We start from the raw sequence: 16,350 nt of genomic DNA, 5'->3' as shown, positions 1-16,350 counted from the left end.
GGACTGCCAAAAGAACAAACAGATCCGTGTTGGAAGAAGTGCAGCCAGAGTGCTCCCTGGGGGCCAGGATGGCCAAACTTCGTCTCTCATACTTAGGACATATTGTCAGGAGGGACCAGTTGCTGGAGAAAGATATCATGTTTGGTAGGGTGGAGGGTCAGAGAAAAAGAGGAAGACCCCCCCAGTGAGATGGATTGGCCAGGCAGCAGCAACAATAGTGAGGTTGGCCCAGGATGGGACACTATTTCGTTCTGCTGTGCATAGGGTCGCTTATGAGTTGGTACCGACTCGATGGCATCTAACAACAACAACAATCGACCTTGGGTAGTAATTCTTGCTTATTTACATGGGTATATAAACATACCCATGGAGTCTTGGTGTACAAGGTTGGTTTGAACTGCAAAGTCGGCAGTTCAAACTCACTAGCCACTCCTTGGAAACAGGGCTGTTATAAGTCAGAACGGACTTGACACCACTTAACAACAACAGCAACAATTCCCTGCCCTCTCCCCTCAAAAGCAAAAATAGAATCTTCTGGATTTTGTAATCAAGCACTTAGCAGTGTTTGGCACAGAACAAGTAAGTGCTTTTGCACCAAAGCGGCTCACAATGCATTAGGGGAAATCATCGCACAAGACTCCAGAGGCAGTCAAGCTGCATCTCTATTTCTGTAATATAGTGCAGTCTCAGCTACAATGGAATCCTGGTGTGGACTCTAGGATAATCACTAGACTGTCCACCACAAGGTCAGCAGCTCAAACCTACTAACCACTCTTGAGAAACCCTAATACCTGGTCGCTAGGAGCTGGAACAGACTCCACAGCAATTAACAACAGCATACCCAACAACAACAAATAGGATTAGACCAGTCATCTTTTCTCCTTTATAGAAACAACTCTTGTTGCTAAGTGCCATCGAGTCGGTTCTGACTCATAGTGACACTGCATAGGGTTCCTGAGGAGCAGCTGGTGGGTTCTGAGGTTAGCAGTCCAGCTAGTAAAAACTTCATATTCCACTTCTGTCACCCAAAGCATAGACTGACAGAAGAGTAGACTCAGTCCTGCATTATTCTTTATTAAAGAAGACCCTTACTGTCAGGTAATGAAGTCCTTCTTTAATCTGGAGCAGGTGATGCCAACTTTGAGAGGCAGATGGCTCACCACTACCAAACTGAAGCAAAAATGGTTCTCCCTGCATCCTCTTCACACATACTCAATACCTGGCAATGCCTGAAAAGGTGAGCTTTCATCTTTGAAAGCTATCAGACCGTATTACATTTCTCCAGCTTAGAATAACCACACAAGTTAAATTCCTCTGTAGATTGGTCCTGGTTGCATTAAGATCGGCATTTGAGAGGCCACTGAGAATTCAATTTCTATCAAAACATAAACTAATCGATAGCCACTAAACTGAAAGTTTAATATGCCAAATGTCAAGGACTTCTATGACATAACTTATCATAGTTAATGGTACCAGAATACTCCTTTTTAGTGTCATTCTTAAGCTAAATAAACAGTCCTTAATCAAAAAGTATTTTCCAAATTAATGCTATATGTCCAATTAAAAGTTAAAAAGGTAAATACAGGTTAGAGAAAGGAAAAATCATAGACCAGTAAAAGTAAACTATTACATTTTACTTGGGAACAAGTGAAAATTCCAGATGAATTTGGGACCAAAATACAATAAACACACCATAAAAAGAACTGGAGAAAATATACCGTATTTACATATTACATATGGTGTGGGGGGGATGTGCCGTGGAGTAGGTTCCGACTCATAGCGACCCTGTATAGGGTTTCCGAGACGTGAATCTTTATGGGAGCAGAAAGTCTCATCTTTCTCTTGTGGAACTACTAGTAGTTTTGAACTGCTGATAGTGAAATTAGCAGCCCGATTCCTAACCACTATGTTCCAGAGTTCCTTACATATAGAAAACACAAATTTGCAAACACAGAGTAGGAAAGGACATTCTAAGACACAAGAAGGGTCAACACAACTAAATCCGATTACACTGTTGCTGCTGTTGAGTGACTTGGAGTCGGTTCCAACAGTGTTTCTGAGGTTGTAAATCTTTACGGGAACAGAAACCCTCATCTTTCTCCTGTGGAGTGGCTGGTAGATTCAAACTGATGACCTTGCGGTTAGCAGCCCAACACATAATCCACTATGCCACCAGTACTCCTAAAAAACCCTATACACAAACAATTAATATCCAGAACATATGAAGAATTCCTACAAAACAACAAGAAAAAGACAATCCAATAGGAGGGTAGATTTTCCTCTTTTGTTCACTGCTATATACCCAGTGGAGTCCTGGTGTGGCGCTGTGGGTTAATGCGCCAGACTGCAAAGCTGTTTGAACTGCAAGGTCGGCGGTTCAAGCTCACCAGCTGCTCCTTGGAAACCCTATACAGGGTCGCTATGGGTCGGAATCGACTTGACAGCACTTGACAACAACATATACCCAGTGGAGTCCTGGTGTGGAGCTGTGGGTTAATACACTGGAATACAAGGTCAGGGGTTCAAGCTCACCAGCCGGTCCTCAGAAACCCTATACAGGGTCACTATAGTGAGTCAAAACTGACTCAACAGCACTTAACAATAAATATATCCAGCAGCTGACACATAGTAGTCACTCAATAAATGTTTGTAGACTGAATAAACACAAGCAGGCAATTTCCAGGGGAAAAAATTTCTAATAGCTACATGATCACCATCATTACAAGCAGGGAAATGCAAATAAAACAACAGTAAAATAGTTCCTCCTATAAAGATGAAAACTATTCAGTATTGGTGAAGGGGTGGTGAAAAGGTTATCTGGTAGGTAGTCAATGTGTAAAACAGTACTTAATTTTTTAAGGCAACTTGAAGTTATGTATTAAGTATATTGTTGTTGTTGAGTGCCGCCAAGCCAGTCCTGACTGATAGTGAGCTTTTTAGGGTTTCCAAGGAGTGGCTGATGGGTTTGAACTGCCAACCTTGTGGTTAGCAGTCCAATGCTTGTCCGACAGTGCCACACCAGAATTCCATTAAGTATATTAGATACTACAAAACTACCAATTTCTCGATGTATCATTTTTCAACTTTTGAGAAGAAAAGTCTAGAGCAGTAACTTGATGGCAGAGAGTCTCTGGGAAGGAGAACGAGCTTGGCTGAGGTTCAAGAAAGGGCTTCTGCTTAATTAGATTGAATTATTTTGTAAGAACATATTCATATGCTCTTGTATATGTAACAATGATTTTTTTGAAAACTAAAAAATAACGAAGTACCATTTAACTACTAAAAGGAAAACCAGACAGGTTTAGGGGATTAAACAGGAGATTTTTAAAGTCAGCTTTAGACATGTTAGTTTTGAAATCCAACTGTAAGCAGGCAGTACATACATAGATTGCCATTCAGAAGAGAGCTCTTAACTAGAGAAATGTTTAATTCTTGGCATGTCTATGATATTTACAGGCATAGGAATAGTGAAGATGGCTTATGGTGAAAAAAGCAGAGGGCTCGGACCAAAAACGAGTCAATAAGGAAGACTGAGAAGAGGAGCTAATGAAGAGTTATCAAAGGCAAGAATCAGCCAGAGGAGAGCTACTAAAGAGTTACAGAACACAAGGGGAGAAAGTATTGAGTAGAGAAGTCCATGTCAAAAGCTGCCAAGAGATCTAATAAAAGGAGGACTGAAAACCGTCCACCATGTTTCACAATCTGACTGACATTAACAGCTTAGCAAGTGAGTTTGATTTTGAGGAGAGAGAATATCTGAGTTGCTGTTATGTTGTTGTTACTAAGTGCTATTGAGTTGGTTCAGACTCACAGTGACCCTACACAGGGTTTCCAAGGAGTGAATTTGAAACCACCCACCTTGCAGTTCAAACCACCTTGTGGTCCAGCACATTACCCCACAGTGCCACATCAGGAGTCCAGTATTAGTGTAGGAGTGGGTTAAGAGTTCATGGGATGAAAAAATGTATACATAGCACGTACAGTAAACTTTTAAGAAACTTGGCTGTGAAAGGGAGTCACAAAATAGGACTGTAGCAGAAAGAAGATAACGGGGGTCAGAGCCAGGGGAGACGGCAGAGGAATTTGAACCCTGAGGGAATGGAACTAGTAGAAGAGAGCCAACCCACGAGTTCTTTTGGAAGGCCGGAGAGCCTGTGATAAAAGCATGTCTGGAGAGACTGTCCTTTAAAAGCAGAAAGAACTCTTCTATGATAACAGGAAGGAAGGAGAAGAGATGAGTCCAGATGCAGGCAGGTTTGTAGAGGTACAAAGATAAAGGAATTCCCATTTGGTGGCTTCTGTTTCCACAATGAAGACATGTCACTGCTAAAAGCAAAACCAAAAAAAAATGAGTAAGAACAGATGAGAACTCGAAAAAGAGAGGGCATAAAATAGTCATTTGCAATGAGTGGGAAGTGAACCACTAGAGAAATGTGTCTCATTGCCAGGCAATGCTGATTACACATCTAAGAGTGATGATGATTATGAATCTAACAGTGACATCGACGGGCCGCGGCCTGATTTTCTGATCCTTCCTAGCTCTGACTGCTCAGTAGTCATCCAGTGTGCCACATTCAGTGCTACAGGCAACAAACATCAACTCTGGCTGAATTCAGCAGGAAAAGAAAAGAAAGGATGTGAAGTAGCTCAGAGTAGAGAACCCACTTCAGAGCTACCAGCTAAAAACACCACCCAAAATTATACCCAGTTTGGGCCTGGCCAAGAGGTGGTGGCTGCTAATGCCTAGCAAGAGATGCTGCAGCTTGGGCTTCACCATTATCATTCTGCAAACCAGCACGGTCACTGTTAGCCCTTCACTTGACTTTGCTGCTAGAAGCCGATGCTGCCAGGAGATTCGCTGTGGAAGTTGTGGAGAACACAGTGGAAAGGCTTGGGGGTCCTGCCTCAGCTGAGGGAATGAAAAGAGTGGTCAGGAATGACTGTGTGGAAGACCCTGCATGGACGGCTGGCAGTCACAATGTGACAAAGGTAAAAAGGGATGTGAGGCGTGGTGGTTTAGGCCTGCCCTTGGAAGAGGTCTGAAGTAGTTTTGACGGCAGTAGTCTGTGGGCAGCAGTGTAAACCTATTTCGCATGGGAGTTTGCCCAGGGAAGGAGGAGGTTGTCAGTGTGGCTAAGCTTCCCACTGCTGCTACGGGCAGGGTTCCATCTCACTAATCCCAACGGCATCACAAGTTAGCAAACTCTTGGGCAAGTTAATCACTCTCTAAGCCTATATTGCCTCATCTGATAATACCTACCCAATAAAATTGTTGTGAGGATTAAGTAAGATAGAAAGGTAATTAAACCCACTGCCATCCGGTCAACTCTGACTCATAGTGACCCTGTAGAACAGAATAGAATCACCTTGTAGCTTTCACAGAAGCAGGCTGCATATCTTTCTCCTGCAGAATGGCTAATGGATTCCAATAGCTGACCTTTCGGTTAGCAGCTCTGTGCTTAAGCACTGGATCACTGAGACTCCTTCCTTTCTGAAAGATGTCTGTTGTTAAATGCTGTCTACTCATAGCAGCCCTGGATAGTTTCTAAGGAGTGCCTGGTGGTCTGAACTCCCAATAACTGCCTGTGATTAGCAATCCAGTGCTTATCCTACAGCACCACATAGTACATAGTAATCATCAGGAGGGTCATTAAGGCAACATGTCTTTTAAAGAGACTAATAGGGCCCCTGTTAGAGCACGTACAACATAATCTGTAGAGAGGATGAAATCAGTTCTAGACTCTGGTTACTGAACATGCAATTTTTGAAAAACTTTAAGGGAAAGCCTGATAGAGAAACTCAGCTAGCTGTTTCAGAACCTCTGTACCTTCCCTTAACACAGGTTTTGAGTAAAGAACTGGGTGCCCCAAACGGATGTATTTCTATGACTGACACTAAAGAAGAAGAAAAAAGAATAGGAAATCACCAGCTGTGCATGCAGGAGGGAAAACGGCTCACTGGATTCTGGGGCAAGACAGCTGGAAGCGTTGTGTGTTGTTCGGTGCTGTCGAGTTGGTCCTTACATGGAGCAGACAGCCTTGTCATTCTCCCTCTGAATGGCTGCTGGATTCAAACTGCTAACCTTGTAGTCAGCAGTCCAGAGCTTATCCCATAGCACTACCTGCATGTAGGAGAGGAGGGGGACTGAAAACCACACATATCACATGTCCTAACTTATTTCATTTAATCCAAGCCATTTTAGACTTAGGAAATGCTGTGGCAGATATTGGCAATCCACTGCAGCTTTCTCCTGTTCTCACCAAAGCTCAGACCATGCGGCTACAAAATCCACAGAAACTTGGTCACATTTACTACAAGAATTCTCTTACTAGGTGAACAAAACTTCAGATCACCTACGCATGATGGCAGATGAATCTCCTCCCCATCAGTCCGCTCCAGGTAAGGAGAGGACTGCTAACCGCAAGGTCTGGGATTCAAACCCACCAACCAACCATTCCTTGAAAACCTTATACAGGGTCACCGTCAGTCAGAAGTGACTCAATGGCACTTAACAATAATTTTAAAAAGAACTATACCAAGAAACAAACTGCATATTCTTTATAAACTCAACTTGACACAGGATCTGGAAAAAGATTCCAAATCTCTCTTTTTTCTTCCATTGGCGGGGGTAAGAGATTTTCCTTTCTCAAAAACTATCCATTTCTTTCATTAGCCAACCACTAAAGAGTCCTGATGTGGCGCTGTAGAATAAGCACTGGACTGCTAACGGAAAGGTCGGCAGTTCAAACCTACCAGCTGTTCCTTGGGAACTCTATAAAGGTGGTTATGAGTCAGAACTGACTAGACGGCACTTAACAACAACAAACAAGGAAGCCTGGTGGTGCTGTAGGATAAACACAGCTCTGGTAGCGTAGTGGTTATAAGTTGGGCTGCCAACCTCAAGGTCAGCAGTTCGAAAGCACCAGAGGGGCTCCTCAGGAGAAAGACGAGGCATTCTGCTCCCATAAAGACTTATAACCTCGGAAACCCCGTGCAGGGTCACTATGAGTGGGAACCAACTCCACGGCACTTAACAACAACAACTAACAGCAAGCTCAACAGTGAACCCCACCAGTGAGTTTGTAGGCAAAGATGAGGCTGTCTGTGCCTGTAAAAATCCACAGCCTAGGAAGCTCTCTACACTGGCAGTGGGTAAGGCCCTAACCAGTTTCCTCATGACTGCAACTTCAACCCTGCTCTTAAACAGCTCTTAATTACCTAGTGCTTTCCCAAATTCAAGGAGACTAGAATTCACAAATGATACTTACTCAAAATAAGGGCTGTTTTCTCAGAAACTTCATAAATGCTCACATGAATGTATGGCAAAGCTATGTAAAACCAACCCAACTCCCTGTGGTTTCTGCTAGCGCAATAACAAAACCATCTTCAAAAAATATACAATGTAACTGAGATTTAAAGGGCTCAATCCTGAACTTTGAATAGAGGAAGACTTCACTTGAAAAGCAACCTAGCATTTGGGCTTTGAAGCCAAAACAGATTAGGGTTCTGTGAGCTCTAACACATCACTGTAACCTTGAGCCAAATTCCTTATCTTCTCCAACCCTCAGTTTCCTCATCAATAAAGCAAAGACACTACTCTCTATCTCTGAGGATTCTTAAAAGGATTAAATAAAACAATGTAAGCAAAGCTCTAAGTACAGTGTCTGCTACACACAGCATGAGTGTACTATGTTTCCCTTTCTAATTTTCAAAAGGTTTGATTAGAGACTGATTCACAGAGAAGGGAGATTTAAGGAACTGGGAAAAATTGTTAGCTGGGCAGGAAGGGGAACTATATTCCTCAGGTTCAATTACAACTTCAAAAACCAGGATACATTTCTTTGCTTACCAGTAAGTAACTAACGCGGAGCAGCACCACTGATGAAACTCCATACAGCTTCTTTTCCTCTTCTGATTTCAGAATCATTTGCGGTTCTACATGTGGACAATTTCTTTTTTCCATCCTCTTCCTAAAAGCCGACTCAGATCCTTACTTTGAGAGTGCAATGAATGACCTAAGTAAGCCTTAGCCAGTGAGACTCGACTTAGCTTTCATTGTGGATGCTAAGTCCCTGGGATGAGGCCAGAACCCAGCATCTGAGAAGCTAGCATCAGGATGGCAGAGTGCAACGGACAGACCATTGTCTGCTGTATCGCCAGGACCTCACTTCCTCACCTGTAAAGGGGAAACCATGCCATCTGCATGTTACTGTGCTGCCAGCATTCAGGAGCTATCTCTGTAGTAACTGTCAGGACATAAGAGGCTGGTGATTGATAAGAACTGTTGTTGTTTAGACTCATTGAGACCCCGTTTGAGGCTATAAATCTTGTGGGAACAGAAAGCCTCATCGTTCTCCCGAAGAGCAGTTGGTGGGCTCGTACCACCAACCTTGTGGTTTGCACTCCAGTGCTTATCCTGTAGTGCTGGTGTGGTGCTGTGGGTTAATGCATTGGACTGAAAGGTCAGTTTGAACCACAAGGTCAGTGGTTCAAGCTCACCAGCCGCTCCTTGGAAACCCTATACAGGGTCCCTATGGGTCGGAACTAACTCAACAACACTCAACAACAACAACACTTATTCTATAGAGCCACGGTGGTGAGCACTGTGCAAGGCTATCCTTTACTAACCCACAAAGAGAGTCCTGTTATTGTTGTTGTTAAGAACCGTCAAGTGGGTTCCGACCCATAGTGACCCTATATAGGGTTTCCGAGGAGCAGCTGGTGGGTTTGAACCACCGACCTTGTGGTTCAAACTGACCTTTCGATACAGCGCATTAACCTGCAGCACCACACCAGGATTCCAAAGGAGTCCCACTGCGCCCATATTTCATCTGAGTCATGACATTTCAGTAATCTATAATTACCCAAATCAAGAGCTTAAAGAATTCATGGCAAGAAAGTACTAACACGGCTCAACCCATTCTCTCCTGAGAGCAACAAAGCCAGGGAGAAACTCAGCCAAAAGACACAGAGGCAGGTTGAACACGGTCATTCCTGATACCGATGTCAGCACAAAGCCGTGGAGATTCTTGGGCTCACAACTTAATCATCAGGACATGGCAGGCACCTTTCCGGTAGTCTATCCCCTCCTGCCTTGCTTTCCCTGATGTGCTATCTTCAGGAATACAGAGAGGGCAGCCTCGGGACTACTGCCACTGCTTTCAGGAGTGGAACTAACTTGTCCTCCCGTTTCACAAGCCACTTCTTACCAAGATTCTTGGTTTGCTGCGTTCACTTAGTGTGAGTTTATGAAGACAGACATTATATACAAATGTATTGCAGTCACAGTGACAAGATCTGCCCCCCAAGGCACCCCCCCAAGTTATGAGACAGAGGTCGTCAGCACCCAGAGGAGCTATGACAGATTAATCTCCATGCTTCATGTTCATTCTTAACTGCTGTACTTGGGAATTCCAGCTCTTGTAAAGTGCTTCTCTTGCTGTGATGAAGCAAAGTTAAGAGAACTAAGAAAAGGAACACAGAGACATCAATGGAAATGTGACCTAAAACAGTCTGTACATGATAGTTCAGGGGTCCTGGTGGCACTATAGGATAAGCAAGATTAGCTGTTTAAACCCATCAGCCACTCTGAAGGAGAAAGATGAGGCTTTCTGCTAACAAAGATTATTGTTGTTAAGTGCCGTCCAGTTAGCTCTGGCTCACAGCAACCCTGTACAGGGTTTCCAAAGAGCAGCTGGTGAATTTGAACCACTGACCTCATGGTTCAAACCCACAATGCAGTCCAGTGCTTATCCTACAGCACCACACCAGGACTCCAAAGTAAAGACACAGTCCTGGAAACTCTACACAGGGTCACTAAGAATCATTATTGACTCAATGGCAGTGGGTCTGGGTATGTGACAGTGACAAAATGAAATCAACAGCCACTGTCGGTCACATAGCCAAAGGCAGCTATTTCCAGACCCGATAGGCCAGTTCCTCCCTATTCTCTAATCAAAGCAGAAGGGACTCACAGATAATTATCTTAATAGATAATCTGAGACTCAAGAAAGGGTCACCAAATCAAAATGTCACATCGCCATCCATTGGTGAGATAACTTTAAACTTGGGGAAAGACATGCACATCATGTACTTATTTCCAATTAACCAATTTAAAATTTAAAAAGGAAAAGATTCTATGCCACCAAAAAGCAATTCTTACAATGCCCTTAATTGTGTCATACAGCTATAATCTTGCCTAAAGTTTCTCAGTAGCTTCACTTTCTGCAGGATAGTTGCTTTTTGGTGCAATTAACATAACAAGGCAAGCTCAGCCCTGTCTTCCACAGCCTTGAGGCTGCTGAGTAAGTCTAAAATCATGGAATCCACCTACATTTTTATGGAGAAAAGAAAAAGGTGGGTCAGCTACAGAAAAAATGGCCCCAAAACAGATTTAGATTTGAGAAAAATACATTCTGGTATGCTTGGTGTTGTTAAGTGCCATTCCATCGGTTCTGCCTCATAGCAACTGTGTATAGGGTTTCCAAAGCTGTAAATCTTTTGCAGGAGCAGAAACCATCATCTTTCACACCCAGGGCGGCTGGTGGGCTCGAACCACTGACCTTGTAGGTTTGCAGTTCAGTGCTGATTCTAGACTTACCATGTTCCCTCTGGTATGCTAATCTGTGATTTTTTTTTTTTTAACTTTTAATATAGAATCAATTGGACTGTGTGCCTTGCAGAGATGTTACAGTGATATGTATTTAAACCATGTTTTTTAAGTGCCATTGAGTTGGTTCCGACCCATAGCAATCCTGTATAGGGTTTACAAGAAGCAACTGGTGGGTTTGAACTGCTGACCTTGTGGTTCTCAGTCCAGTGCTGATCCTACAGCGCCACACCAGAAGTCCAAACCATGATGGGAGGCATAAAAGAAAATAAATTCTTCATCATAATGGCTATCTTTTCTTATACATACATGTGTTCAGTTCAACGCTTTACAAATGTGTCTAATCGTCACCAGTGTTAGTATTTTCAGTTTATAGGAGAGGAAACTGATCAAGAGAATTTGGAAATCACCCAAAAGCTAGTAAGTAGAACTAGGATTCAAACCTAGGTCTGCCTGACTGTAAACCCCATGGTCTTACAGAGCATGATTTACCTTCAAGAGATCTAATCAAATTATAGATTTTACACACACACCTGTTTTGTCTTGCTAGCTGCTGTGAAGTCTTAATCACATGAAAAAGATTTGATCAAAGGCATAAAGCAACTCAACTTGTCCAAAATAGAATTATGATTTCCAGACTTGTGTCTAGGAACAACAGGTATAACCATGGGTATCCAAGCTGTCTCTATTTGCCTTTAATTCCTCCAGGAGTTTCATCATATAAATGACAAGGACACTGTCCTAAACCATCATTAAACAAATTCCCCGGGTCTTGCCAAAGTTTGTTTACCACCTATATTTGGGTGGTTAGAGAGAAAAGGTCAATTTTCTTTGTATAAACTTTAACCATGAGACTATTACAAAAAGGTTACCTGGACCCGCTGGTTCCAATTTAGCTGAGAAGCCAATTCAGACTTCACATCATTTTAATGCTACTCAGATAAAGCAATGAAATATCATTCAAAATAATCAAAAAGAAAACCAAGGAATCACCGTGTTCATAGTGTACCTGTGAAACAAGATACATGATCCCTTTTTGTATGAGTCACATCAACTCAGTCTTTTCGAAGATTTGCCTTTTTGTTATCCTGTACTGATTCAGCTTTACCACACACACAGGGATAGCCACTAGGCACACTTACTCCTTGATTGTCTAAGGCTACTGTTTCTTCAAACTTATTTCTGAAAGAAGCTAACAGTTAAGAGAGAAAGCCCCACGGTGATCACTTTTTCTCAAAAGGAGAAGTATTTCTTCCTAACACTTTCAGACCGTAAAAACAAAACAAAACAACATGATCCTTCTCTCCACATCCAGTCTAATGATCCTGAGCAGAGATGGGAAACCTCCGAAGAAAAAGGAGTGAAGAGAATCGCTCCATCAGCTCTCTATTTTCACAGAAGAAGTAAAGATATTGCAGTCTCCTGAGATGAAGGGCGCAGCCTTAGAACCGCTCGTTGGAAGCGATCAGCCACAGCTAGGTAGAAAGTCACCGCCTGAACTCATCCCTCCAGCAACCAGACCGCTCAGGATTGCAATGCAAAGGACTTAGAGCTTACTCGTTCTCAAAGTAGAAAATCTCTGTCCACCCTTGTTGGGTGAGCTCTTGAGCGGTAAGGTTTTCCTACACCATGGGGGTCTCTTCCCTGGAGTCTGGAACATGACACAGAGTGTGTTGGGATGCAGGGGTGGGGGCTTCGCATGGATGCCTCGCCTCTCCTGCCTATTCCAAGGAGCAGAGGAAAGCGCTACCTCCATGTTATCTTCGCGAAGGGCGGCCGCTGCCCAGTACTGGGGCCTGCTGGGGTATCGCTAGGAAAGGGGGGGGAAATCAGGGGGAAAGGGGGTCTCTGCTCCTGGGACCAGCCGAGAGGCGCGGAGGGCGCCGTGCGAGTATCTGCGGTCCCACCCCACTTGCCTCTCCATGAGACAGCCCGACCCTAATACCTTCTTGACTGTGCGCGGCGCCTCGGTGACCGTGCCGTCGGGGCTGACCAAGGCCTCGCCTCCGTCGCGGTGTCGCTGATGCTGGTGATGCGGGTCGCTCCGCTTCATGGCCGACGCCTGGGGCACCTTCCCGGCAGCAGGGCTGAGCGCGGCGGCGGGCCCCGAGCCCGGGCCGGGGGCCGGGGGCCGCTCTGCGGCCGGAGCTGGAGCCTCAGGGTCCCCGCCGCCTGCCGGGGGAGACATGGCGCCCACAGTCGCGGTGCTCAGTCCTAGTTGCGGCTCCGCCTCGGAGGGGCTCAGGTCCTTCAGCTCCACTTCGGGCACCTTGGCGGCAGCCGCTGCTGACACAACCTGCACCGACATCACCGCCTCCGCTGCAACCGCCGCCTCGGGCTCCTGCTCCGGCTCGGCCCCGCCTCCTGCCTCCCTTCCCTCCCCCATTCCCCCACTCCTCCCCTCCATCGCCTCCGCTCCCACCTCCTTCCTCCTCCCGCCCGCCTGCCTGCCCCGGCCTGGCCCGCCCTACCCCGCCTCTCCCTCGCCAGGCCCGGCCTGCGCGCGAGGGGCCACGGAACCTGTAGTGCGCTTGCTCCGGGCACCACGCGCCGAAAAGACCTTAGAACTGCAGCCCCCGACCTGCACCGCGCGCCACTGAGGGGGCGATGCCCCCTGGGAGTTGTAGTCCCTTTGGGCCCTTTCTCCGGAAAGTAGGCTAGGATTCTGTAGCGAAAGGCAGCTCTGGGGAAGGGGACTAACGGAAAGGAAAGAGGCTAGGTGACCTGAAGGAGGGGGTGTGAGGAAGAGAAAGTCTTCAGAGGAGCTGCAACTTCCGGGGAGGAAATGCTAGAGACCGTATGGATGGATGGATGGGAAGGTGGGGGAGGATGACTCGGACCCTGACAATAAGAATTTCTTCCGTGTGTGAACGTCTGCAGTCACGTGCGCAGGCTTTTAAAGGAAAAGCGGTAGCGTCTCATGAAGCCTGTGACTTGAAGTGGCTTGCTTTTTCTGCCGCGGTGAAATCAAGACCCTAACCCAATACAGGGTCGCTATGAGTCGGAACTGACTTGACGGCACTTAACAACAAGAACACTTTTACGAAGGAAACCTGGTGGCACAGTGCTAACCTCAAGATCGGTAGTTCAGGCTCACCAGACACTCCGAGGAAGAAGCTCCTGAGACTGCTCCCGGGAAATTTTAGTCTCAGAAATTCTACGGCGCAGTTCCATTCTGTCCTATAGGGTCGCTGAATCGAAATCGACTTGATGGCAGTGGGTTAACACCTTTACGAAGTACAATGGCTCAGTTTTTAGAAAGAATAAAACGGGACCTTAACTGCTTTGACGGGAGAGCGGTGGCTCCAGAAGATAAGCACTGGACTGCGAACCAGAAGGTCCCAGGTTCGAGCACGCCAGCCGCTCCGCAGAAAAAGATGAGACTTTCTGCTCCCCGAAAGATGTAAAGCCTAAGAAACCCTACGCAACATCACAATGAGTCGGAATCGACTCCACGGCACTTAACAACGACTGCTTTTATGGTTTCTGTCACATTCTAGCTTTGGGAGCTAAAATCAGTTCTAAAAGAAGTTTGATATCTCTAGTTTGGAGTTTAAAGGCTGACAATTATGAGTTGCTTTGTTGTTGTTGTTGTTAAGTGCCATCGAGTCGCTTCCGACCCATAGCGACCCTATGAGTTGCTTTAAAAGAGGACAAATCTTTTTTTTTTTAACCCATTAACTTTACTAGAGTCCTGGTGTGGCGCTGTGGGTTAATGCGCTAGACTGCAAAGTCAGTTTGAACTGCAAGGTTGGCGGTTCAAGCTCACCTGTCGCTCCTTGGAAACCCTCTAGAGGGTCGCTATGGGTCGGAACCGACTCGACGGCACTTAACAACAACAACGTTGCTAGAGAAATACAGATGATTGTTCTTAAACCTGTCTTTAAGTCGAATTTGTCCCAACACTTACGTACAGTTTGGGTTCGTGTCTAATGCCAGCCGAATGTCTGTATATAGCATTTGTTGTTGTTAAGTGCTGTCGAGTCGGTTCTGACTCATAGCAACCCTGTGTAGAGTTTCCTAGTAGGGCTGATGAGTTTGAACTGCCGACCTTGCAGTTCAAACTTCCAGTTCAACCTTGCGGTCCAATGCATTATCCTATGGCACCACATACATGTTGTTGTTGTTAAGTCCTGTCGAGTCCATTCCGACCCATAGCGATCCTGTACAGGGTTTCCGAGGCTGTAAATCTTTATGGGAGCAGAAAGCCTCATCTTTCTCCCGCGGAACCCCTGGCAGTTTCGAACTGCTGACTTTGAGGTTAGCAGCCCGATTAATAACCACTAAGCTACCAGAGCTCCTTACCACATATATGTTGTTGTTAAGTACCGTGGAGTCGGTTCCGACTCATAGTGACCCTGCACAGGGTTTCCGAGGCTGCAAATCTTTACGGGAGCAGAAAGCCTCATCTTTCCCCCGCGGAACAGCTGGTAGTTTCAAACTGCGGACTTTGAGGTTAGCAGCCCGATTTGTAACCACTACCCTACCAGAGCTCCTTACCACATATATATAGTGCACCTTTTATGTATAAAACACTGTAAAGAAATTCTTCCGGATATATAGTGTTGTTAAATGCCATCATGTGGGTTTTCTACTCAGAGCAACCTTGAGTAGGGTTTCTGAGGAGCCAACTGCTGACTTTGTGGTTCAAAGTCTAGTGCTGATTCTACAGCACCACACTGAGAATCCTTCAAGATATATATTTAACATAATAATACAGAAAGAATGTTTTGATGTTCATCACAAAGCACCTTTGTTGTACTTCAAATTTCTTATATAATCAGTTTGTAATTTAGGGCCATACATAAGTCTAACATTCATAATCCCAGGACAGTTTATAAGGTGAATTTAATTAGATATCAGCATACCCCACCTCCCAAATAAAGTGGTCTTGGAGTTGATTCCAACTCATTGTGATTCCACTGTGTCAGAATACAACTGTCCTCCATAGAATTTTCAACAGCTGATCTTTCAGAAGATCACCCGGTCTTTCTTCCAAGACACCTCTGGATAGAGTCTACCCTCTAACCTTTCAGATAGTAGCCAAGTGTGTTAGTTTGCATTATCTAGGGATTCAAGTCCTGGTGTAGTGCTTGAGGAGAAGCACTGGGCTGCTAATCATAAGGTTGATGATTCCAACCCACCAGCTGCTCCTTGGAAACCCTACTAGGGTCACTATGCATTGGATCCAATTGGACTGCACTTAACAACAACAAAATCTTCTAGGGATTCCAGATAGCAACATAGAAGAATATGAACTAAAATATGAATAGTGACTTCCCTAAGTTAGGAGACTTGGGGTAATATTTACTTTCTTCTTTGTACATTTCTGTTTTATTTTAAACTCATACTTTTATTTTAAAAGGTGTAATTATAAGATACATAGAGTAGTTTTACTTTTTTTTTTTCAATTAATCAATTACTTCAAAGTCACAAGGTACAAAACTACAAAGACACACAATCAAAATTAAAACAAACAAAAAATACAACTTGGGTCTCTGATACTGAATCTTAACTTTTTTTTTTTTAATCTCTATTGTTTTTCCATTTTATTTTTTCACAATCATTTAAGCTAATGCACTTGGATTTTTTTTTTTTTTTTTGCAGTTGGATTTTGTTTGTGTGTCTTATGCTTTTTTTTTTTTTTAATTTTTATTGTGAATTGAGTGAAGGTTTACAGACAAGATCATCAGCTTTCCATTCAACAAATTATCCACTTCCTTTCATCTCAGTGATTACCA

The 16,350-nt window shown here is 44.5% G+C and overlaps 1 protein-coding gene across 1 annotated transcript in view; it reads right to left on the bottom strand.

Annotated features, from left to right (window-relative positions):
* AHCYL2 (adenosylhomocysteinase-like 2) overlaps window positions 1–12,919 on the bottom strand; it is a 191,217-nt gene extending 178,298 nt beyond the window's left edge. The window contains exon 1 of the mRNA XM_006861125.1: window positions 12,555–12,919. Coding sequence (XP_006861187.1) covers window positions 12,555–12,917 — 363 coding nt within the window. The 5' untranslated portion in view covers window positions 12,918–12,919. The remainder of the gene's footprint in view (window positions 1–12,554) is intronic.
* Between the last annotated feature and the right edge of the window lie 3,431 nt (window positions 12,920–16,350).

Source organism: Chrysochloris asiatica, unplaced genomic scaffold (genome assembly GCF_000296735.1).
Source record: "Chrysochloris asiatica unplaced genomic scaffold, ChrAsi1.0 scaffold00041, whole genome shotgun sequence".
NCBI lineage: Eukaryota > Metazoa > Chordata > Mammalia > Afrosoricida > Chrysochloridae > Chrysochloris > Chrysochloris asiatica.
The sequence above is the reverse complement of the archived record's forward strand: the minus strand, read 5'-3'. Positions and strand labels throughout refer to the sequence as shown.